Raw genomic sequence first — 24,914 nt, 5'->3', positions numbered from 1 at the left:
ATCCCTTTCTTAATGATTCCCAACATTCTGTTCTCTTGAGAGGGCCTTCCCTCTTATCCCATGGCAGCCAACTTTGCTTAAGATCCTTTGGTGAGGGACCTTGTCAAAGGCTTTCTGAAAATCTGAGTACACTATATCCACTGGATCCCCCTTGTTCACATGTTTGTTGAACCCCCCCCCAAAGAATTGTAGTAGATTGATGAGGTATGATTTCCCTTTACAAAAACCATGTTTACTCTTCCCCAACAAATCATGTTCATCTGTGTGTCTGATCATTCTTTTCTTTACTATAGTTTCAACCAATTTGCCAGGTACTGAAGTTAGGCTTACTGGCCTGTAATTGCCTGGGTCGCCTCTGGAGCCTTTTAAAAAAATTGGTGTCACATTAGCTGACCTCCAGTCATCTGGTACTGGTAAACCCCTTTAAAATCCCTCCTGGCCAGAGGAAAAATCCTCTCACCTGTAAAGGGTTAAGAAGCTAAAGGTAACCTCGCTGGCACCTGACCAAAATGACCAATGAGGAGACAAGATACTTTCAAAAGCTGGGAAGAGGAAGAGAAACAAAGGGTCTGTGTCTGTCGGTATACTGCTTTTGCCGGGGATAGACCAGGAATGGAGACTTAGAACTTTTAGTAAGTAATCTAGCTAGGTATGTGTTAGATTATGATTTCTTTAAATGGCTGAGAAAAGAACTGTGCTGAATAGAATGACTATTTCTGTCTGTGTGTCTTTTTTGTAACTTAAGGTTTTGCCTAGAGGGATTCTCTATGTTTTGAATCTAATTACCCTGTAAGATATCTACCATCCTGATTTTACAGAGGTGATTCCTTTACTTCTATTTACTTCTATTTCTATTAAAAGTCTTCTTGTAAGAAAACTGAATGCTTTTTCATTGTTCTCAGATCCAAGGGTTTGGGTCTGTGGTCACCTATGCAAATTGGTGAGGATTTTTACCAAACCTTTCCCAGGAAGTGGGGTGCAAGGGTTGGGAGGATTTTGGGGGGAAAAGACGTGTCCAAACCCAGTTAGAGTTTGGTGGTGGCAGTGGCTATTCCAAGGGCAAAGGATAAAATTAATTTGTACCTTGGGGAAGTTTTAACCTAAGCTGGTAAAAGTAAGCTTAGGAGGTTTTCATGCAGGTCCCCACATCTGTACCCTAGAGTTCAGAGTGGGGGAGGAACCTTGACAGGTACAGAAGCTGATTTAAATGATAGGTTACAGACTACAGTTAGTAGTTCTGCAATTTCACATTTGACTTCCTTCAGAACTCTTGGGTGAATACCATCAGGTCCTGGTGACTTACTACTGTTTAGTTTATCAGTTTTTCCAAAACCTCAATCTGGGACAGTTCCTCAGATTTGTCACCTAAAAAGAATGGCTCAGATTTTAAAATCTCCCTCGTATCCTCAGCTGTGAAGACCAATGCAAAGAATTCATTTAGTTTCTCTGCAGTGGCCTTATCATCTTTGAATGCTCCTTTAGCACCTCGATCGTCCAGTAGCCCCACTGGTTGTTTAGCAGGTTCTTACCTACTTCTGATGTACTTAAAACATTTTTGCTATTACTTTTTCAGTCTTTGACTAGCTGTTCTTCAAATTCTTTTTTAGCCTTCCTAATTATATTTTTACACTTCATTTGTCAGCGTTTATGCTCCTTTCTGTTTTTCTCACTAGGATTTAACTTCCACTTTTTAAAGGATGCCTTTTTGTCTCTCAATGCTTCTTTTACTTTGTTGTTTAGCCACAGTGGCACTTTTTTGGTCCTCTTACTGTGTATTTAATTTGGGGAATACATTTAAGTTGAGCCTCTATTATGGATCTTTAAAAAGTTTTCAGGTAGCTTTCAGGGATTTCACTTTTGGTACTGAACCTTTTAATTTCTGTTTAACTAACCACCTCATTTTTGTGTAGTTTCCTTTTCTGAAATTAAATGGTACCATGGTGGGCTGTTTGGTGTTTTCCCCCCCCAGCAGGGATGTTAAATGTAATTATATTATGGTCACTATTACCAAGCGGTCCAACTATATTCACCTCTTGAGCCAGATCCTGTGCTCCACTTAAGACTAAATCAAGAATTGTCTCTCCTCTTGTGGCGTGGATATGGTGCCTCTCCTTTGGTGGTGGATATGGTGAATGATCAAGGGAAACAACACCATATCAAGTGGACTTTGTATGACAAAGTTCAGAAGTGTCTGGACTTTTTTTGACAGAAGTCCTACTCATCTGTCACCCTGTAGTTTCAGATTGTGAATTACCAGGCTATCATGGCAAAATATAATTACAAACGCTACACAAAATTTACTGCTTTTATTGAGCATCTTCCACTGGAACAAAGAGAAATTTCAGGCCATCATTGCTGAGGAACAGATACTGGCAAGGACATGCCTTCAAGCATCCCTAGATATGGCATAAACCATGGCTCATTCCATCTCTGTGGAGGTAGTTATGCACAGGGCATCCTGGGTCCAACTGTCTGGCTTTCCCAGAGAGGTCCAGAGTAGTGTAGAGAACCCTCCCCTTGGTTGTCTGAAGTTGTTTTCAGAGAATACAAATGAGTCCCTGCAACACTTAGAAACACTCCCTGGTGACTGCACAATTTCTGAGAAGTTAAACTCCTCTGAACAAAAGAAAATTTAGGTCACAAACCACCCAGAGATCCCGTCCAATCCAGTTCTGAGGATTTCACAGACCCACAGAACCCCCAGGAAAAAACCAAGGTCTCATCTGGTATCACAGGAGTTCCAATACTCGAGAGAGCTCTCAGTGTCAGATGAACCAGAGACCCCTTTGTTGTCAGGCACCAAGTGCCTCATGGTACCGAGACCTCGGTCTCTGAGTCGCCACTCTGTAGCAAAGGACTCTCCTCCATCCTCGTTGGTTGCTCCCCCATGGGAGGATCTGGAAGAAGAAGAAGAGGACTCCCAGTTGGCCTCCTCAATTTCTGCTAGGGGTTGTCCTACATATTCCTTCAGGAATCCACTCTCTCACAGGGAGGATTTTGTGGCACATCAAACATGGTGGACTGCTCCCTTATGGACCCTTGCAATGGCCACATTGGGATCCGTGGGCTGCCTGTCAGTAAGGCTGCATATCTGTCACGGAAGTCATGGATTCAGTGACTTTCTGCGACCTCCATGACTTCTGCAGTGGCCAGTGTGGCTGACCTCAGGGCGACCTGAGCAGCTGGCCACAGCCATACCAGCCTCTGCTTGGTGATCCCTGGCTGCTGACCCCAGGGACTGCCCAAGCAGCGGCTGGTGGGGTGGCCTCGGGGGGGGCCCCCAGAGCAGCAATGCCCTGGGGACCCCTCAACTAAGATTTAGTCAGGGGTATTTATAGTAAAAGTCATGGACAGGTCATGGGCTGTGAATTTTTGTTTATTGCCCATGACCTGTCCATGACTTTTATTAAAAATACACGTGACTCAATCATAGCCTTACCTATCTGCAACAATTTGATAAATTACAGTACTGTCCCTCAGGGAAACCAGGATTCCATATCTTCCTCCTACTTTTCTAAGGCAGGAGGAGATGTTTGAGGAGTTGGAGGCTAGGACAGATGAGGAAGTCAGCCCTCAAGCTCCTATTTAATCACCGTTGCTGGATGAGGTGCTCATGCTTCCCCGCTCCTTCCATTGCCAACTACTTCAGACAATTCCAGGACCTCAATAGAAGGGTGGCACACATTCTGCAGATCCTTCTGGAGGAGGTCAAAGATGAGTAGTATAGGCTTCACCTTCCAAGCAACACCTTCCAGATTGGTGCTACCTATTAATGAGGCTCTCATGGATCTGGCTAAGATGGTATGGAAGTTGCTGGCCACTATTCCACCAATGTGCAAAAGGGTGAGTAAGGTGTATTATGTGTTGCCTAAAGATTCTGAGTTTTGGTTTTCCCATCTTCCACCTAACTCTCTTGCGGTGGATGCTGTGAATGAGAGGGGTTGACAGCAATTCTTGAGGGCTATCCTCTTTATACCAAGGATCAGAAGTTACTGGATCTCTTTTGGCAAAAGCTTACTTGTCCACCACCTTGAAGTTCTGGATTGCAAACTATCAGGTGACCATAGTCAAATATAACTTTACTAATTACAACAGCCTCATGGCCTTTATTGAAGATCTGCCACATGACTGCAGGGAACAATTCCAGTCTATTGTTGCAGAGAGTCCGTTCTTTTGTCCAGAATGGCCTTCCAGCCATCCTTAGATACTGCAGTTCTGCTGCCAGATCCATTTCCATGGTAGTGGTTATGCACAGGGCACCCTGGCTTCAGTTTTCAGGGTTTTCTAGAGAGGTCCAAAGCACAGCCGAGGACCTCCCCTTTGATGGCCACAGACTCTTTTCTGAGACCATGAATGATTCTCTGGACACACTTAAGGACTCTAGGGCTACCATATGTTCCTTGGGATATTTAGGGACCTACAAGCAAGAAGTGTTTCAGTAGGTCACAGATTTCCCAGAGATTACGCCCTGCTCAGTTCCCAGGGTGCTAAAGATCTTCATAACTCCCCAGAAAGAGAGACAGGTTTCAGAGGAAGAGGGCCGCCCTCAATCACCTAAACAGCAGTTTTGATGGGTTTAGTAGAGGATTTGACTCCTCCCATTTCTCTATAGTTGTACCCTTTAGCCCACTTCCCTTCCTTTGGGGACTATTTTGTCCCTTTCCACTAGGCTTGGGAGTGAATCACCATGGACCAATACAGGCCATAACATACACCCTCCAGTTTTTGTCACTCCCTCTCCTTTCTCATGAGCTTCTACTAAGGCAGGATGTGGAGACTCTCTTTTGTAGCTAGAAGCAAGAGATCCAGTCCTTTCCCCTCACAGGGGCAAGAGGTTCTACTTGAAATACTTCCTCGTACTGAAAAAGGACAGAAGTTGAAGGCCAATCTTAAATCTAAGACAGCTGAACGAGTTCGTGAAGCCTCAGAAGTTCAGGATGGCTAGCAATTTTAATTCCTGTTCTAGAGGAAGGGGATTGTTTTCATCCCTCGACCTGCAAGATTCCTACTTCTATATAGTCATACTCCAATCGCACAGGAAATACCTATGATTCACCATAGACCAAGATCATTTCCAGTACCAAGTGCTTTCTTTCAGTATATCTTCAGTGCCAAGGGTGTTCTTGAAGATTTTAGTAGTAGTGGCAGCTTGCCTTTGACAAAAAGCTTACCTTTGACAAAAAGCAATTTTCCCCGTACCTTGACAACTGGCATCTCAAAGGCCACTCTTTCAAGGCATTGTCATCCGCTCAGAAGGTCCTTGCTCTGTTCTGGGAGTTGGGGCCTACAGCTGAATATAAAGAAATTCATATTAGTACCGGTGCAAGGAATTCAGTTTATAGACTTCTGACTTACCACAACAAGAAATGTTGCCACTAATATTCCAGAGCGGGGATCGGACAGCACTCCTTGGGAGATACTCTTCTCTTTCCTTGGGATGAAGGCTTCCTGTATGCCTTTCCCCCATTTCCTCTTCTGATAAAGGTCCTGTTGAAGGTAAAAGGGGACAAAGCAAACATCATTCTGATTACCCTTAGCTGGCCCAGGCATATGTGATACCCTTACTTGTTGACGCTGGTGGTTTGTCAACCTATGACCCTTTTGGTCATTCCTTGACTTCTGTCACAGAACGAGGGTCGCACTCTCCATCCTAATCTGTGGACCCTGTGACTCAAAGCGTGGCTCCCGCATGGTTCCAGCGCATAGAAGCATCTTGCTCTAAGGAGTTGAGGAAGGTGGCATTACACAGTAGAAAGGATGCTACTCATCACACCTACTTTCAGAAACGGAAGAGGTTTCAGATCTGGTGCCAACCCAGGGGAATCCACCCTGCTATGTCCACCCTACTACTGGTGTTAAAATACCTGTTATCCCTAAAGAAATCAAGCCTTTCTGTTAGCTTGCTGAATGTTCAGCTAGGAGCGATTGCAATCTTTCACCAGCAGGTAGAGGGCTGTTCAGTCTTCTCCCATGCTATTACAAAGCGGTTCCTTAAAGACGTTATGAACCTCTTCCTGCAACCTAGATCCCCCACTCCACTAATGGGACCTAAATTTGGTGTTAAAAGGGCTGACTAGACCACCGTTTGAACCTGTGGCCACCTGCTCATTGACTCATGTTTCCATGAAGATGGTGTGCCTTATCGCCGTTACTTCAGCGAGAAGCAGAGGGAAAACAACAGTGCTGATGGCTCATCCCCTTTTCACAGTATTCTTCCTGGCCAAGGTCACGCTGACACTGCATTCAATGTTCATCCCTAATGTGTCTTCTGCTTTCCACTGAATCAACTCATTCAAGCTTCCAGCGTTTCATCCTAAACCTCATGCAGATAACAGAGAGACGATCCTCCATATGCTTGATGTGAGAAGAGCCGTGGCCTTCTACTTGACTAGGACAAAGGCCTTTAGGAAATCCAAGAGACTTTCATCTCCCTTGCGAAAAGGTCAAAAGGTACAGCTAGCTCAGCTCACTGACTCTCAAAGTGTGTCTCTGGCTGTATTAAACTCTGCTACCAACTGCGTGCAGAAGCACCCCCATCTTCAATACGCATGCATTCAACGAGGTCATTGTCCTCGTCCATTGCCCTCGCCAAGGGTATCCCTATATCAGAAATCAGCAGAGCTGCTACTTGGGCATCTGCTCATACTTTTGCTGAACACTATGCCATCTTGGGGGATTTGGTTACATATGCCCAGTTCAGCAGCATGGTTGGGCATCTTTGTCAGATGTGACTTCCAGCCTCCACTGCTGGATACTGCTCTGGAGTCACCTATAATGGAGCACCCACAGGGACACTACTCGAAAAAGAAGTAGTTACCTTGTGCAGTAACGATGGTTCTTTGAGAAGTGTATCCCTATTGGTGCTCCACGACCCACCATCCTCCCCTCTACTCAGAGTTTCACGAATGAACTCTGCAGTACAGACGGAACTGAGAGGGAAATGCTTGCACATGCTGGCTAGCCTCATGGCAGGTGAGGAGCCGGCACATATTGATATTCTTTGATCGGCAGCGTGGGGGCACATACATACCTACAGTGGAGCACCCAGTACTATCTTCTGTTCTGAAGCTCTCCTTCCTCCCAGGAAACTGCTTAGAAGTCACCTGAAGTGGAGCACCCATAGGGTCATTTCTCAAAGAAGGAAAAGAGGTTATTCACCTTGTGCAGTAACTGCTGTTCTTCAAGATGTGTCCCTATGGTTTCTCCACTACCCACCCTTCCTTCCCCTCTCCTTCAGACTGTTCTGTGGAGACATTTGGGTGAAGGAGGAACTAAGGGTGGTTCACATATGCATCCCTATATAGGCTTATTATCCAGCACAAGGAGGCATAGGACACATCCGTGGGCCAAACAGGCATGTCTAGCAGATAAATCTCTGATCAAGGACTCAAGGGGGGCACCTGAAGCAGAGCACCCATATCCATTTACAAGTAATGAGAATGATAAAGAAATGCATACAGTTTTTAAGAGGAAATGTTTCCTTTATGAAAATGAGAATTGCATTTCTATTAAAGCTGAGGCAGTACCGTAACCTCTCTTTAAAGTGAAGTAGGACATCAAACTGTACCTGCGAAGATTCTGTCATACTGTAAACCAAAATAAAGAACAGTTTTTAGAAGTGGTTTTGGTGTCTGAAAGGTCTTAGTTTCAACTGATTAAACAACTCTTTGAGAGAATGAGAAGTCTGATACTGTGATGGAAATAACAACCTTGCTGTTGCAACAGTTATTTCTCTTTGCCATGACTATTTTCTTTTACTTGGCCTTCTAGAAGTAGTAAGGCAGTTTTTATAGATAAGGCATTCTTCTGAAAGGATAACCAATTGAATTGACTTTTATGTTTAATAACACAGCTTCAATAATCTGCTTTAAACCATGCAAGTGGTGAATAGCTATCTGTACGCTACTACCCTTCTAATCTTTATAACCTTGCAGCACCCTCCATTTGTACATTCACAAACTTTTTCTCACTGAAGAATTCTGATTCCATTTAGAAAGTCAGTGAGGTGCAGTAGAGGAACAATCTGGTTTTACTTAAATTTGAGAAGGTAACGGTCCACTTATTAGATCTCCTCAAGTTCATGAAACTTTTTTTGCAAAATAGCAAACATTAAATTTAAGTTAATATGTAACTAAGTATATCTTGATACTTGACACAGACTTAGTATAATCTTTACATGTTGTTGTCTAAACACACCCAGTAATTTTAGATACATATTTTAAAATGCATTAGATCTTTTACAAATCAAGTACAAATATGTGATTTTATTCTCTCCTGTTTATAATACATTATGAATGGTCAAGAAAATTAAAATATTTATGACTCTAGTAGTGCTTGGAGATGGAGATTTACATGTTCAAATATAAACACAGTGGGTATGTGCAAAATTGCTTATCAGTAGATGCAACAGTAGCATCTATATTTTTTTAACTTTGGACCGGACTATCTGAAGATATATTGTGCAAGGCTGGCTTTGTAATTTTGGGTGATCTCACACTTATTCTTAGATCCTGTTCCCTACACACTCAACAAACCATGGGCATTAACATCATTAGTTATATATATTGTGACAGACCCAGACCAGTGGGGTACAGGAGTCTGGTAGAAGGCAAGTAGCCCAGGAAGTTGTAGCTGTCACATAGGTATTACAGGAGACACTCTAGACAGCTGCAATCCAGAGGGCCTTGGGCTGGAATCCGGAGAAGAGGGTGGGCCTGGGTTCCCCCCAAACCTCCCAACTCTTGATCAGACACAGGAGGAATTGACCTGGACTGTGGGTTCCACCAGAGGGGAGGTCTCTGGGCTGTTCCCCGACCTACATGGTGGATCAGCAGACACTGTGGGGGTTTTTCTTCTTTTTTTCCCCATGCTGGCCAGTGATGAGGTTATCTGAGTGAACGGCAGATTTGGGCCACAAAAGTGGCCAAACTGAGGGCTGCCGTGAATCTCTGAGGCAAGCAAATCCACCAATAAGTGCAGGACCCATGAAGGTAGAGGAGGAACTTTGTCACTATATATATATATACACACACAATATGTATATATTGTAATATTAATGTATTAACGTATTATCTGCACCACATATATATTAGTATGCATTAAGTACAAATATTATGGCAGTTATAGACTCTAAATTGGCCTACACCTTTAATATAATCGTGTTCTCTGATGCTAAGTACCCCCATAACACCTTGCATTAGTTGAAGTAAGATCTGACTTAAGTAGATAGGAAAATTGTCAGGATCAGGACATATGATTATTTTACTATAGCAATAGTTAGCGATGTATTCTCACAGGCCAACACTGCAGTGTCCCAAATGAAGAGGACAAGACGTGATTGTTCTATACATGTCAAACCAAGAAGGTGACTTCACACACCCCTTGCTACTTGGAACGCATGTATCCAGAACAAAGATAAGGGTTACACCATGGTACCAGAAAAAAAAAGGTAGAAAGCTGATTGGTTAAATCTAGTTTCATATGATGTATACCAGGGGCGGGCAAACTTTTTGGCCTGAGGGCCACATCTATGTGGGAAAATTGCTTGCAGGGTCATGAATGTAGGGCTGAAGCAGGGGGTTGGGGTGTGGGAGGGGGTGTGGTATGCAGAAAGGGGCTCAGGGCAAGGGGTTGGGGTGCAGGAAGGATGCGGGGTGCACCACTGGACTGACAATCTATAGTTAGCCCACCCCTGATGTATACAGTACCATTTACTTGTAAACAGGTAGAGTATAAAAAGGTGGCTTTAGGGATATAACTTTGGGAACACACCTTCTATGTAATGTGAATGTTACCATGCTGCATGAGACCGCTTCCCTGAGACTGGTGTCATATAGAACCCTTTTCCTGTGCTATATTATTATTGGTTTATAGCAATACACCTAACTAACACTGGTTATCTGGTCTCAAGTATATTTCATAATGAACCAAAGGGTGATCAAGCAATTGACTGTACAGTTTATCAACAATAGGCATCTACAATCCATTGTGTAAAGATGAGTTAAAAACAAGGAAATTTGAGTGAGGAGAAGAGCATAGGAAAGACTTATTACTTTTACCATTTTCAAAATAGCCCTCTGGAGTCTGCTTTTCTTTTAAAAAAATAAAAAGTAAATAGGTTCTAGAATGCAGTATTAGCATTGTGCTCTTGAAAGGAGTTTAAGAAAAATTGTTTTGGAAGTTTGGGGAATGGGAAGTGATTCAGTTATGCTTTGATAATTTCATAGAATCTAATTCTACAACCTTTATATTGGGTAGCACTTACCGTGAATAAGGTTGCAGAAGCAGACTCATAAATATCAGGTAGAAGCAGTATCACTTGCATCAAATATCAGAACATGAATTGAATCTAAGAAAGGACCACACATTATGGCAACACAAGGAAAACTTCCGTACTCATATTGTAATTAACAGATGGGACTGGATACCAAAGACTTTAGCAGTTATTAACCAATTTGAAAAACAAGTAGACAGGCACTTAGAGAGAAACTTAGTGAATAAAAATACTTCACAGAAATGGGAACAGAGATAGGTGTTCTTTGCCATCTCCTTCAAGTAGTAGTGTTATAATTCAGTTTTTGGTAACTGGTTATTAGCATATCAAAATTCAAGGTTACTAATTTTGTGATTGGTTAAATAATTTGTGCAGGATCTTCCCAATAACATGATTCATCAGTTGGCCATTAAGACTCTCCCTCAAGAATGGCTCTGGTGTGAAACCTGGTGTGACGATGAATCCAAGAAAAAGGCTAAAACAATTGATTTGGTAAGTCAATTAAGGGTTGATGAAAATGTCATTTTATTAACCCAAGTTTCTTCAATTTTCACAAGATATGAAATTTAGTTCTGTACTCATATACAAGACCCCATCAGTTCTGATGGTATCACTCGCTGAGTGACATGGAGGCAGCAATGCTGGGAAGTTCTGAAACACAAACTCCTCTTGTATAAGTGGCTGAAGCCCAGTAATATGCTTCCTTTCCTCTCAGAGCAGCTATAGCTCTTTTCCCAATTTTTGGCTTAATTTGCAGCTTCAACTTTGGAGGCTGCTGGGTGATAGTGGATAATAGCAAGCTCTTTTCACCACTGTCCCATATAGTTTCCCTCTCCTTCCCACATCCTCAAGCAAACAATAGAACTACGGTGAGATATTTGAAGGGTTGGTAAGTGTGGCTGGTCCCTATTTGCCAGTACTACGCGCCCTCTGTGGCAGAGAAAGGCTCACCCTCCTTTTGAGGAGTATTAGCGGTGAGTCTTTAATCGTCAGTAAGTCTCACCAGTACAGATAGGTTGGGGAGATAAGAAGAGACTTGTTAGGCATAATTTGAGGGAGATATTCCATATTGGGGAAAAAGAGAAGGAAAAAACATTTCTCTGGAATGTTGGTTTTAAACAATAGCTTATTGGAAGCTGTGCAAGGATTTGGAATGTTAGATTAAGTTCTAGAGAGATGAATTGGTGGGCAGAATGCAGGTCAAATGATTAAAAGAACTCGATAGATATATATGAATTATTTCATAATTTATCATATGAGTATTACTTTAACTTATGGGGGGGCGTGCGCGCACATGCTTGTATACAACATACTAAGAAAAGTGTAGACCCACCGTGATCTCAGATTATAGAGCCAGCCATAATTGTTCAGAAGAATAATGATCATTCTGTGTCTGTTACCAAAGGTTTATTGTGTATGTTTTACAGCTTTTATAGCATTTTTGCTTTTATTAGTGAGCTATTGTGAGGAGCCCTTGGCTGATGGACTCTTCTACTTCCTGGAAATCAGTTGTAACTTCTAGGATTACTTATAGAGTTGGTTGGAACATTTCTGTCAAAACAAAATTTTGCCAAACAATTAGGGGGAAGCAGATTGGAGGATTGGGCCAAAAGAAATCTGATGAAGTTCAACAAGGACAAGTGCAGAGTCCTGCACTTAGGACGGAAGAATCCAATGCACCGCTACAGACTAGGGACCAAATGGCTCGGCAGCAGTTCTGCAGAAAAGGACCTAGGGGTTACAGTGGACGAGAAGCTGGATATGAGTCAACAGTGTGCCCTTGTTGCCAAGAAGGCCAATGGCATTTTGGGATGTATAAGTAGGGGCATTGCCAGCAGATCGAGGGACGTGATCATTCCCCTCTATTTGACATTGGTGAGGCCTCATCTGGAGTACTGTGTCCAGTTTTGGGCCCCACACTACAAGAAGGATGTGGAAAAGTTGGAGCGAGTCCAGTGGAGGGCAACAAAAATGATTAGGGGACTGGAACACATGGCTTATGAGGAGAGGCTGAGGGAACTGGGGATGTTTAGTCTACGGAAGAGAAGAATGAGGGGGGATTTGATAGTTGCTTTCAACTACCTGAAAGGGGGTTCCAAAGAGGATGGATTCTAGACTGTTCTCAGTGGTAGCAGATGACAGAACAAGGAGTAATGGTCTCAAGTTACAGTGGGGGAGATTTAGGTTGGATATTAGGAAAAACTTTTTCACTAGGAGGTGGTGAAACACTGGAATGTGTTACCTAGGGAGGTGGTGGAATCTCCTTCCTTAGAAGTTTTTAAGGTCAGTCTTGACAAAGCCCTGGCTGGGATGATTTAATTGGGGATCGGTCCTGCTTTGAGCAGGGGGTTGGACTAGATGACCTCCTGAGGTCCCTTCCAACCCTATATTCTATGATTCTATGAGGCGGAAGTTGTGAATATTTTTTCCATTTTTATTTTACCATCTCTAATTATCAGACATAATATTTCAGAGAATAGAAATGCACAGGAAGTGACCAAATGTTTATTTCCTAACACTATGAAAGTAAAAAAGATGCCACACTACTCTATGCTTAGTTCAAACCTTCCTGGGAATACATGAGTTTTCGTTTGAGAAAGATTATTTATGCCTTACCTTACTCATATTGATTTAATTTATATAAAGCCTGGGGTTTATTTTGCTGATCCTTCTTCCCTTGTACCATCATGTAAGTATCAGTTCAGTATTCTTCAGTTTTTTCCAATCCAAAGATCACAAAGTGGCCAGGGAAATACTTTTTTTTTTTAAAGTCTTGTGTTGCTGTGGCACATATATCTGAAGCACTGGAGTTCTTTTTAAAGCAGTTTGAGTTAATTTACCAGTCTGACTATATGGTCTTTTTCCCTTTCCTTATGGTTTTTTCCCCTTTATCATCATTTCCATCTACCCTCACTTCCTAAATCCCTTTACCCAGCTAATCAATGACTTTTGCAGACTCCACTAAAGAGAGCCTCATAGACCGGGGTGGCCAACCTGAGCCTGCGAAGGAACCAGAATTTACCAATGTACATTGCCAAAGAGCCACAGTAATAGGTCAGCAGCCCCCCGTCAGCTCTCCCAGCACCTCCCACCCACCAGAAGCCCCTCCTTCCCTCCCCACACCTCCTGATCAGCTGTTTCGTGGCATGCAGGAGGCTCCGGGGGGGGGTGAAGGGGGAGAGGAGGAGTGAGGGCACTGCAGGCTCAGGGGAGGGGGTGGGAAGGGGTGGAGTGGGGGCAGGGCCTGTGGCAGAGCCAGGGTTGAGGAGTGAACACCCCCCGACACATTGGAAAGTTGGTGCCTGTAGCTCCAGCCCCGGAGTCGGTACCTATAAAAGGAGTCGCATATTAACTTCTGAAGAGCTGCTTATGGCTCCGAAGCCACAGGTTGGCCACCCTTGTCATAGACCTAGAAAGAGAGACCGAGATCTCAGTTATCTAAAATCATTGTATCCGTATATTTCTAATACTTGGCAATTCCTGAAGTAGCATGCCAAACTTACAGTACCACTGGGCACTTGACAAAATATTTGATTATCTCTTCACAGAGGATCCCAATACAAATGAAAAGTATTTCAATTAAAAATGGTTTAAATAACTATCAGATTTTGGTTTATAGACTATTTCATACTGTTTTGTTGATGAATCTCAAGGTAGTTTACCATATGTATGTTGCCCTTTAAGTGATTTGTAACACTAACAGAATAGCTAATTAGGCATAAGGTAATTGAGAGAGATGAATGATTATATAGGAGACTGAAGACATTCCTATGGGCTAGTGACAGATGGTCCTGTTTATCAAATATAAAGAATGTTACCCAGATGTTTAGAATGACTAAAAGAGTAGTGACTGAAAAGTATGGTAAATAATAGTTCTATTGTGTTCTGCTGTACTGCAGAATATTAATTGGTGGATTTTTTGCCAAAATAATTTGCATAAGTGTTTATTTAATTTCTTAAAAACTTTCAAAATTTGTTTTGGCATACTTTGTTTCCCAGTGAATTAATAGTCCACATTGATTTCAGAAGGGATACATAGTGAAACACTCATTGGTGTCCTAGTCAGTGTTTAATTTTGTAGCTAGTTTTTAGCAGTGTTCTGTTTAGGGACTTGTTTTTCCATCACTAATGCTGAAGAGAATACTTGTGTTTACTTATAACGGTTGATGTTTTTTCAAGAGTGATATATTTTATACTTTCAGTGCAATAACCCCAAAACCAAAGAACCCAAACTAAAGGCTGCATTGAGGATAGTCCCAGAATGGGTTCAGTATGACTCTGAAATACGAAAGCTAATAAAGCAACTTGAAAAAGGGAAGAAAAACTTGACTCAGTCTTCTCAGAAAGGTAAGAGAATAAATTTTCACATGCATGTTTATCTGATTTCTCATTAGTAATTTAAGCAAAGATTGGGGCTAGTATACATATATGTATTGTGCCTTGAGTCATTCTCCCTACTCTTGAGGAAGTTGTGTACATTGTATTAATTACATGATGCCTTTGTGCCTAAAAACTACATTGAAAGAATAAAATCCCGGCCTTGTTGAGGTCCGTGGCAAAATTTACTTTGACTTCAGTAGGGACAGGACTTCATCCAAAATATTTAACTTTGTGGTATCCTCATTGGTGTCCTCAAAATTAAAATGTATTTGGGCAGCAATGATAGCTCAGTTTCCTCAGTTTGAGATTTACTTCATAATCACTTGATTGTTCATTTTATTCTCTAGAAACATTTCTTGATGATACATTTCTTTGAGATACTATAGAATTCTATAGTATCTCAAAACACAGATTAATGAACAGAGTCAACTATGTAAATGTATTATGAAGTGTGAGAGAGATCAAATTACACATAAAGAAGTTAAAAGAAAATAATTAAGGTTGCAAAGTGAAGCAGTCAAAAGTTAGGAATTTTAATTTGGCCCCATTGTTTATATGCATTATAGTATTTTTTCATTACATGATAATTTTATATTTTTCAACACTACCCACGCCTCATGCAGTGAACAGATTTCTCAGTGCTTGCTTATTAGCAGCTCTTTAATATTTTGTTTTATCCTTATTGTTCAATATGTGGGCCCAGGTCTTATTCACTGCACATGATTCAAACCCTGATGTGAAGACAATTATTATTATTTTCCTCATGGGCTTTTCTGTGGTATCCATTACTGTAATATCTGAGTGCTTCAGAAATATTAATACTTTTTTTCACAACACCTTTGTGAGGTATGGTGATGCTATTATTCCCATTGTATAGATGGGGAACAGAGACACACAGAGAAATTAAGTTAAAAAATATCCACTAATTTTGGATATCCAATTTGGGAGACCTGGGATATGGTTTTTCAGAGTACTTAGCATTATATAGGACTCTGTATATGCAAGCACGGCTTCCCTTGACTTCAGTTGCAGCTGTGAGTAGTCAGCCCTCTGCACGTGAGACCCTAGGGTTTCAAGTTGGATACCTAGAAAATGAGGAACACACAATTAGTGACAACCTGTGAAAAGTTTGGTTCAAGTGACTTACCTTGCATCACATAGAAACTCTGTAGCAGATGCAGGGATGGAATCCAGTTCCCCTCGGCAGAATTCAGCTGCCTGAACCATACCACCATGTTTTCTCTTCCTGCAGTTCCCTACCTCATTCACTACACCAGTGGTTCCCAAACTTGTTCCGCTGCTTGTGCAGGGAAAGCCCCTAGCTGGCCAGGCCGGTTTGTTTACCTGCTGTGTCCTCAGGTTCAGCTGATCGCGGTTCCCAGTGGCCGCAGTTCGCTGCTCCAGGCTAATGGGAGCTGCTGGAAGCTGCGTGGGCTGAGGGACATACTAGCCGCCGCTTCCAGCAGCTCTCACTGGCCTGGAGCAGCGAACCGCAGAGCCCCCCGGCAGCGGTCTGAGTGGGGCTGGCAGCCAGAACCCCAGTTGGCAGAGGGCCGGCAGCCAGTACCCCAGGCCAGCAGCGTAGCCCCCAGGACCAGTGGCCGGTACCCAGGGGCCGGCAGCGGGCTGAGCGGGGCCAGTGGACAGAACCCCAGTTGGCAGGGGGGCCGGCGGCCGGTACCCCCAGCCAGCAGTGTAGCCCCCGGGACCGGTGACTGGGACCTGGGCAGTGTGAGTGCCACTGAAAATCAGCTAGCATGCCGCCTTTGGCACACATGTCATAGATTGTCTTCCCCGGTCTACACTGACCAACTAATGCACAATCCATTACCACACTTTAGAAGCAACACCCCATAGTCCGCATTATTGCTCCATGTAGACAAGCCCTTAGATACAAGTAATCATTTCTGGTGTTTTTGCACTGTTTATAGGATGAACACTTTTTTTCTTGTCTGGATTATTTTGTCAGTGTTTATTAGTTAAAACTAAAAATCAGAAGTCCTAATCATAATGCATATGCTGCAAGGGGATAGAGTTAAGGTAACCTATGCAACTTTAATATTGGCTTTTCCAAGCTTTTGAGTGCTTGACTTTGCAACCTTAATAATCTTTTCACATCATTTTTATATGTAATTTCTTAGCTTTTTTAAAAGCTAAGCTTAGCATGATTAAAAAAGCAAACAAAAAAACCTCCAGAAATAATTCTTAGAGTGATTCTGCACATACACATTCCACTGTAGGTGTAGGTGTACCCAATGCACTTGAGTCAGAGATTTTTGCCAGCCGTACCAGCAGGCAGCATGTGCACCGTGGTATCCTCGTTCGCCAAGATGACCGTATAAAGGGGCATGATTGCCGCTTCCTTGTCAGTTCCTTCTTATCACCCCTGGTGGGAGTTGGAGCTCCCTGATGCTCTTGAGCTTTGGTTAGCTAGCCTTTACGAGACATTTTTGGTTATAGTTGTAGCTTAATTTTAAATTATTTTAGTGTAGTAAGTAAGTTAGCGAATTTATCTGGGATTTTACTTTCCCAAATTTCAAACAATGTCCGACATGCAGGCCCATGACCTCTGTTAATAACAGGAACAAAAGTTCCCTAATTTGCTAAGGTGAGGGACATATGAAGAACAAATATCCTATTTGTACCTCCTTCCCAAAAAGAACAAAAAAAAGAAAAGAGGGATTTCTGCCTTAAAGTACATCTTCCTCAGAAGGTGATGCATCCCTCTTCAGAGCCCAACTGTGACCATGAGAGGATAGACTGAGTTCATTCACAAGGAGTGCCCCACCTGACTGCCTCAGCATATAAACCAAAATCTGGTGAGAAAATTTGCCTTCTCAAAGTGCACAAAACTCTCCTCACTCTGAGAGACACTTTTGAAGTCTCATTCTTCCTCTCTGAAGAAGTCTTCTGGTGCCAACTTGAGATCTGGTCATAAGCCCTGATGCTCACTGGCACTGTCCAAGGCAGCACCAGTGGGACCATCAAGACTGAAGTCTTCACCCCTACCAGAGAAAGCTTCGACCCCACTATCATCAACTCCAGTACCACCAATGTTAGCATCCGAGCACTTACTTCTGCTGTGGGTGCCCTCTCCCAGACTCTCCTTTGTTGCATTGTGCAGTTCTAGTCTCAATGGCCTCAACTTTACCATTAATGCTGGCACTGGCTGTTAGAGAATGATGAGCAGGTTGACCCAGAGGCGGATTGAGTAGACGGGCTTCTTTATTGCGGTACTTGTTCCCCTCAACCCAGTTGTTGAGTAAGCATTGAGTTAATTACATCACACTCTTTTATCTAAGTTAATATGTAAATACCTACATTCGCTACAACCCCCCAAAAACCCTTATTAAGTAATAGAAACTCCCACCCCTATTGATTATAGCATTACGCATATTATACACACATTTTTACCTTGAAAATACATTTCTTTGCAATAATTGTTGCTACAAGTTCCCTTAATCAGCAGTTTTCAGGGGAGGGAGGAAGGGGCCATGACCCCAAGCTCGTTTATGTAGCTGGGAAAGGAAGTGGGGGGAGATAACACTTCATTACGCAAAGGTATCCTTTAGACAACTACATTTCTTATGCAGCTGCAACATTTATTCCCAACAAGCTGAAGGGAAGGGTGAGGGATGACACTTATCTATCAAGCAAAGAAACAGTGCCTGCCTGTGACTCTACTCCGTAATACCGCACCAGCACACCAGAGGTTTCCCAGATCTCTACTTAACCCTTACATATCCCAACACTATAAGCCCTGATGCTCACTGGCACCGTTCAAGGCAGCACCAGCGGGACCATCAAAATGAATGTCTTCACCCCTACCAGAGAAATCTTCGACCCCACTACCGTCAACTCCAGCACCACCACTGTTAGAGTCCGAGCACTTACTTCTGCTGTTGATGGCACAGTCATTCTTGTGGCAAAAGACCTTCTGTGTCTCCCTCTCCCAAACTCTTCTTTGTTGCATTGTGCAGTTCTAGTCTCAGTGGCCTCAACTTTACCATTACTGCCGGCACTGGCATCTCCACTTACTGCCACAGTTCCAGTAGTTCCATCCACTTTGTCGATGTATACTATTTTGCTTCCATTGACTCATCTATCTGCATTTGGACTGCCTCATCCATCAGATCCTTTGTCAACTTTTGGTACTCAAGGGATATCACTGGGTGTCCCCAGGGCTGAGACCTCCCCCGGTGCCTACAGAGACTGCTCCACAATTTACTGAGGATAGTTATATTTCCTCCTCTTTGAATTCTGATCATGATAGACCCATATCTTCAATAGGTCATTTAGGTTTCCATACAGAAAATGTTGTAGAGATTCCCCAACTTCAGAGCAAAATCACGATTATAGCAATGCCCCAGTATGGTGCCCTCCACTGTCCTCAGCTTTACTGGCCTTCTTCAAGACCATGTAGGCACCTGTCTACCAGTGCAGGAGAAAGTCACATGCTGTACCTGTGGCACCTAGAGAAGATCCTTAACTAATCCTACAACCTCCCTTTTTATTTGTGCTCACAGAGGAAGAGTACACTAGGGAGAAACGTCTACATATTTCCCTCTCCCTCATATTTCTTCCTCTTCTCCAGAAGGTGAGGCCATCACCCCAGAGTTGACATCACCTCCTCCTGAGGACTTTAAAGTTTTTCAGGACTTCATAAGGCAAATGGAAATACATCTCTGGAAATACAGGAAGAATTTATGCAAGACAATCTGCACAAACTACTGGACAGCTTGCACACTCCTGCTCCTGGAGGGGTTGCCCTTCCCATTAAATAAGCCTTGTTGGAACCTGAAAAGACCCTTTGGCAGACTCCAGCCTCTATTCCATCCGCTGCTAAATGGATGGACAGAATATACCATGTCCCTCAGCAAGAATCCAAGTATTTCTTTATGCATGCCATCCCAGATTCGTTAGTGCAGCAAACAAGCATTCAAGGCAGTCTCACCCTAAAACTACCCCGAAAGGCAAGGAATAAAGAGACTAGATCTATATGGCAGAAAGTCTTATACCACCATGAGCCTTCATATAAGGGTGTCAACTTAGCAGGCATTCTTGTCCAAATACACCTTTATTAACTGTTGAGCAATTCCACAATGTGTAGGAAAACTGCCTGAGGAATACAGGGATCAGTTTCTGGCGATAGTATCTAAAGTATCTCAATGCTTACACATTCTTCCAAGCAGCTACCAACGAGTCAGATATCATGTCACATTTGATAGCTATAGCCATTTCAACGAGAGATTCTTCTTGGTTGCAGGCCTCCAGCATCCCAAAAGAACCATAAAATACAATAGAACAGCTACTGTTTAAAGGTGTCTCTGTTTAAAGCTGGTCTCTGAAAAAACTGATGACGCAATGCGCACATTGAAAGACCTTCCCATGACCCTTTATTTGCTGGGTTTCTATACCCCAGTTACAGAGGGGAAGCAGCTTAATTCCCAAGTGCAGTACAGACCCTACTAGCAGCAGAGACCTCAGGATGCCTCAAGAAGAAGAACTGAGCCTCTCAGATAACGCCCATTGGCATCATCTGCAGCAAGCCGTTCTCACTAGATTTTGGTGGCTTCGAAACAGGCAGGATTAAAGGGCAAGCTGTTACAATTTAATGTAATTCACATTGGATTTGTGAGTACATCAAGTTTTGCTAAAGTTCAGCAAAGATCATTCTTCCAGCTAGGATAACAGCCCACTCCACGAAGGCGCATGCCAGTGCATCTGCCTTTTTGAGCAATGTTTCTATAGTGGACATTTGCAAAGCAGCAATGTGGTCATCTGTACAAACCTTCTCCAGACACTGTGGTGTTACTCAGGCTTCCTGAGACTACACCAACCTCAGCAAGTCAGTGCTGGAGTCTCTCTTCAGGTAGTCCAAAGTTCCACCACCTGTAAGGAAACTGCTCGTGAGCCATCTACAGCAGAATGTACAGGAGCATCCCTAGCCCTTTTGTTGGCAAGGGCAGAAAACATTTTCAGCCTCCCTATCCTCTTCCCCACTCCCCCACCCCACCCCCCAAGGAAAAAACAGAATTAAAAAAAGCTTGGTGGGACAGCATCCCCTGAAAGCTGGTGCTCAGGCAACTGCTCCTAAAACTGATCCTGGGAATGTAAATTGCACATTCACTCCAAGGAGAAAAATCAGTTAGATACGTGTAGGGTAACTATTGTTCTTCAAGATAAGCTGTCCACATGTAAATACCACACACCCCTACTGCCACCATTACTACCATCTTCCCTGCAACTTTGGATTTAGCTTACTGGCAGTGCAAAGAAATGGAGAGGGAGGTGGCATTCACACCCCTTTAAACACTCAACTTGGCTCATGAGTATAGCAGGGGCACACTCACCACCTGCTGATATGGCTGCACATACACCTACAGTGGAGTGTCTACATGTACAGCACAATTCAAAGAACAACAAATATTGTACAAGTGAGTAACCATTTTCCAGAGTGTGGCATCATATTGACACCCACATGGTTCATCGGCATGGTTGGATTCTTTTGAATCACTGTGCAGACCTCTGCCACTTGAGCTAAGAGACTAACTGATAGCAGTAGTTGGTTATTACCCTCCATATGGATCATCATTAGAGGGAGATGAGACACACTTTGCCAGCGGGTTTCACAGATATTTGCTGACATCAGAGGAATTCTGAGAACTCAGAAATCTTGGGTTCCATTCCAGGCTCTAGAGGAGTGGGTTCTCTAGTGGGCACACTTCTTTCACCTTTTTCCCCAAAGTTTGAGCCCTTCCTTCAACCATGTTTCCTGTCCACACTGACTTCCAGGCCCCCTTCTCTGACGCTTTATTCAGTCTCATTCTCACCATCCCCTGGTTATTGGTCCCGCTTTTTTTGCCCATCCACTGTCAGATCTGCATCTTGGTCACTCAGTTCCCCCTGCTGGCTCCCAGTCTCAGTCTTCTTGCCCAGCCAGTGCCAGTATCCCTTTACCCAGCTCCCAATCACAGCCTCCATTTCCCCTCCCTTGTCCCCAGACCCCAAGTCCCAGTTTCCATCCTCAGGCTCATTATCCCAGTCTTCTCCTCCCACCACCCCTTTGTGCATTCCCATCAGGGAGCTTCCTTGTCACTGCCTGGAGCCATTGAGAGCATACAAGAGACTATCTCCCTTCTGTCCATTGCCCAGACCTTGGCCCAGGACAGCCCACAGCAGTCTGGATCTGCAGTTGCAGGGCAATTCCTTGTCAGCCCTTGTCTGAAGCATGCCCAGTGCTGATGGAATCTTTGGGGAGTTTAGCTATGGTCTAGCAAGTCTCTACTGAGCATGTGCAAACTGCAAGGTTTTTTAAAAGATTTATAAACTGGCCAAATCTGGGTGGATTTTCACAAAGATGTCAAAAGACATCTCCAACACAAAGGCCACACCAAGTCCCTGCTCCAAAATATAAGGGCTCTAAAAAGTTGCCAACATTTTGAACATTGGCAAAACAGTGTATTTCCCCTAGGCTCATTCTTGGAAAACAGATTAATTATTTTGGCTGAAATTTTCCAAAATTGTTCAGCCTAAGACAGAAATCCAGCATGTTAAATTTCTCCCCAACTGTTAGTTTGACACAGTTATAGGCAATTGAATGGGGGTCTTATAATATGAGAAGCATTGGGCGACTAGCTCACCTAGAACAAAAAATGAAATCACAACATAATGGGGCTTTAAATTACAAATGCAGATTTTTTTACTTTATGTAACTTTAACTTCATAGATCATAGGACTTGGCATAATCTCATTGTTGACAGCTCTCATGAGTAGGAGGCTTGCAATATTTGGTGGAGTGTTTTGGTTTTTTTGTTAAACTCCAGCTCTGGTAGTCAAGTAGTTATGTGAGAATTTCAACTTTAATTTTAAAAATATTTTAGTCCCCATGGTTGCAGAGAAAAACATGAAAATGTGAACTCTAAGGGATCAAAAACTAGAAGGCAAATAAATGCACTCTGCTGCTAAATAATACGTAACAGTTTCTTTAGTCGTTTTGATTATTTGTGAATGCTTATGGTCAGTTGTTAGCAGGGTCTAAAAAATGCAGTGAATTTTTAAATATGTGAGCTGACTGTTAGGACTCTGGGAATAAATAAAAAGCCTCCTGAAGCTATTGGGGCCTTTTTAATATTTTAGAATGTATTACAGCACTGCTCTTAAATATGAGCAAATATATATCATTTTATTTTTTTGGTTACAGTTTTTAAACATGATGAACTTTAGCATCATTTCCAAAAGGTAGCTGTGGTGGCACAACTGAATCTTCTACGTGAGATGGAATGGAAGATGGACATACTGCAGAGGCACTATTCTGAACATTTCATCAATATGTGAAGTCAAACTTTTTATAACTAATATGTTGCTTAAAGCATTCAAACAGAATGGGAAGAATAGATAATGTAAGATCAGAATATGAAGATTTTATAGTTTTGTTTTTACCAAGGTAAGTGGGCGTTCCTATTTTGTCGATTTCCCCCCCCCCCCTCCCCACCAAAAACAGCTGATATATAGGACCTGGTCCTACATCCCTCCCATACCCAAAACTCCCAGTTTATAAGGAATGCTGGATTGGACCCTTTAAATTTAAATTGTATGGGGATTTTTTTCAGATTGGCTGGTTGTAGTCCATGAATGTTACGCATTGTCAGATGTTTAAAGGGATACTTGAAAATAGTTTGCATTGCATCCTATACATAATCAAAGTTGAGCATATTCAAACTCTGTAGTATGATGTACATGCATCAGTTTTTTCTTGTATAAGATGTACTGTGTTTCACAAGAAAAATTCACAGCACTGCAAGGGGCAGTTGTAAAACATAGTTTTTTACTGAATTCTAGAGCTTTGGACCAATCCAAAATATTTAAAATCAATTTCAAAGTTTATAAAACCAAGGATGTCATTTTAAATTTATTGTGCAAGCTTGATGTACTAAGTTATCTGTTTTTAAAAAGTCAACTTACAGCCAGTCACACTTCATTATTTATTTTGTTACATATTAATCCAAAACAAGCTCTGTAGCAAAAGATATTTTAAAATTTCAGTAGAGTCTATTCTTTTATATGTTCACTTCCTTTATCATATTTGAAATACAGCACTGTAACTGTGTTCCATAATTATTCTGTCTGAAAACAAGATCAGAATGCATCCAACAGAGAATTAGGCTAGATTTCAGAGATTGGAACAGTGTGCTTGAAACACAGAATCTATCAGCATTTTTAAAAAACTTAAACAGCACTAAAAGAACGGTCTTACATAAGGCCAGATTCTACTGTTGACTATATGTGCACAGCTCCCGTTGACTTAATATGTGTAAGAGAACAAATGATACTGTATATTTAAAAAAGGAAACATCTTCCTAGTCAAGAACTTGCTGTTTTTTACGTCCTATTGCGTTCATGTGCACTAATGTTTCGCAATTATTTCTTCCTTGGAATTTCAAGTTTCAGATCTCTACTATGAAGCTTTTGTTAAATTAAAAGCTAGAGTTCTACATCTTTAAAGCAATTCTTTGTCTCTGTGAGCATTATTCCTTAGCTGGCTGGGAAATTTCTCTTACAAAGCCATAAAAGGTTTATAATTTGCATATAGATTTTTTTTGTTCATTTTATGTGAAAGCCTCTATTCAACATCCCATTTAATTGGATTAAGATTAAATGTTAAGAAAACAGATCATGGTTTTCTTTGAGAGAATGTTTAAACGATATCTGTTTTCTAAAATAAACATAATTTGTTGGAACTGTTTAAAATATTTAGTGGAACAAATGCCTTTTATTTTATGCAGTGTTGTTTATACGTGATATTTTACAACCTTTTTTTTCTATTTCTATTTATGGAAGTATATTTTCAAGAAAAGGCCCACTAATATGAAACCTTCAGTTTGAAATGCGGTTTTGCTTGTAAAATAAAGGGCTCCAATAAATACAGTCACTACTTCTCAAAGACTTCAATAAAGCAGCATTTCAGTCATCATAGAATATCATTTTATATTTTAGGATAAAAGAAACCAGCTGTATATGTTATACAAAGTATAAATATGCCACTGAATTGGCCTAATAAAACAAAATAATTGTACCCTCATTGTGATTCTCCAGCATTTCTCTTTTCCCTATTATTTTGTGTTACACAATACATTTAGTATGCCAATTACTAGAACCAAAGGAAAAATTGCAGTGATTCTTCAGGTTGTTGGGTTTTTTTATTTGAAAACCGTGGAGATGGGGGTAGCACAGCAATATATACAGAATAATGGATTGCCTC

The 24,914-nt window shown here is 42.1% G+C and overlaps 1 protein-coding gene across 1 annotated transcript in view; it reads left to right on the top strand.

The window, feature by feature from the left end:
* Positions 1-24,623, top strand: part of UGGT2 (UDP-glucose glycoprotein glucosyltransferase 2) — a 287,095-nt gene extending 262,472 nt beyond the window's left edge. The window contains exons 37-39 of the mRNA XM_048853522.2: positions 10,649-10,765; positions 14,476-14,620; positions 22,857-24,623. Of these exons, the coding sequence (XP_048709479.2) occupies positions 10,649-10,765; positions 14,476-14,620; positions 22,857-22,879 (285 nt within the window). The 3' untranslated portion in view covers positions 22,880-24,623. The remainder of the gene's footprint in view (positions 1-10,648; positions 10,766-14,475; positions 14,621-22,856) is intronic.
* Positions 24,624-24,914: the final 291 nt, after the last annotated feature.

Source organism: Caretta caretta, chromosome 1 (assembly GCF_965140235.1).
Source record: "Caretta caretta isolate rCarCar2 chromosome 1, rCarCar1.hap1, whole genome shotgun sequence".
NCBI classification, from domain to species: domain Eukaryota; kingdom Metazoa; phylum Chordata; order Testudines; family Cheloniidae; genus Caretta; species Caretta caretta.
Note: the sequence above shows the minus strand (reverse complement) of the source record. Positions and strands in the feature narration are given on the sequence as shown.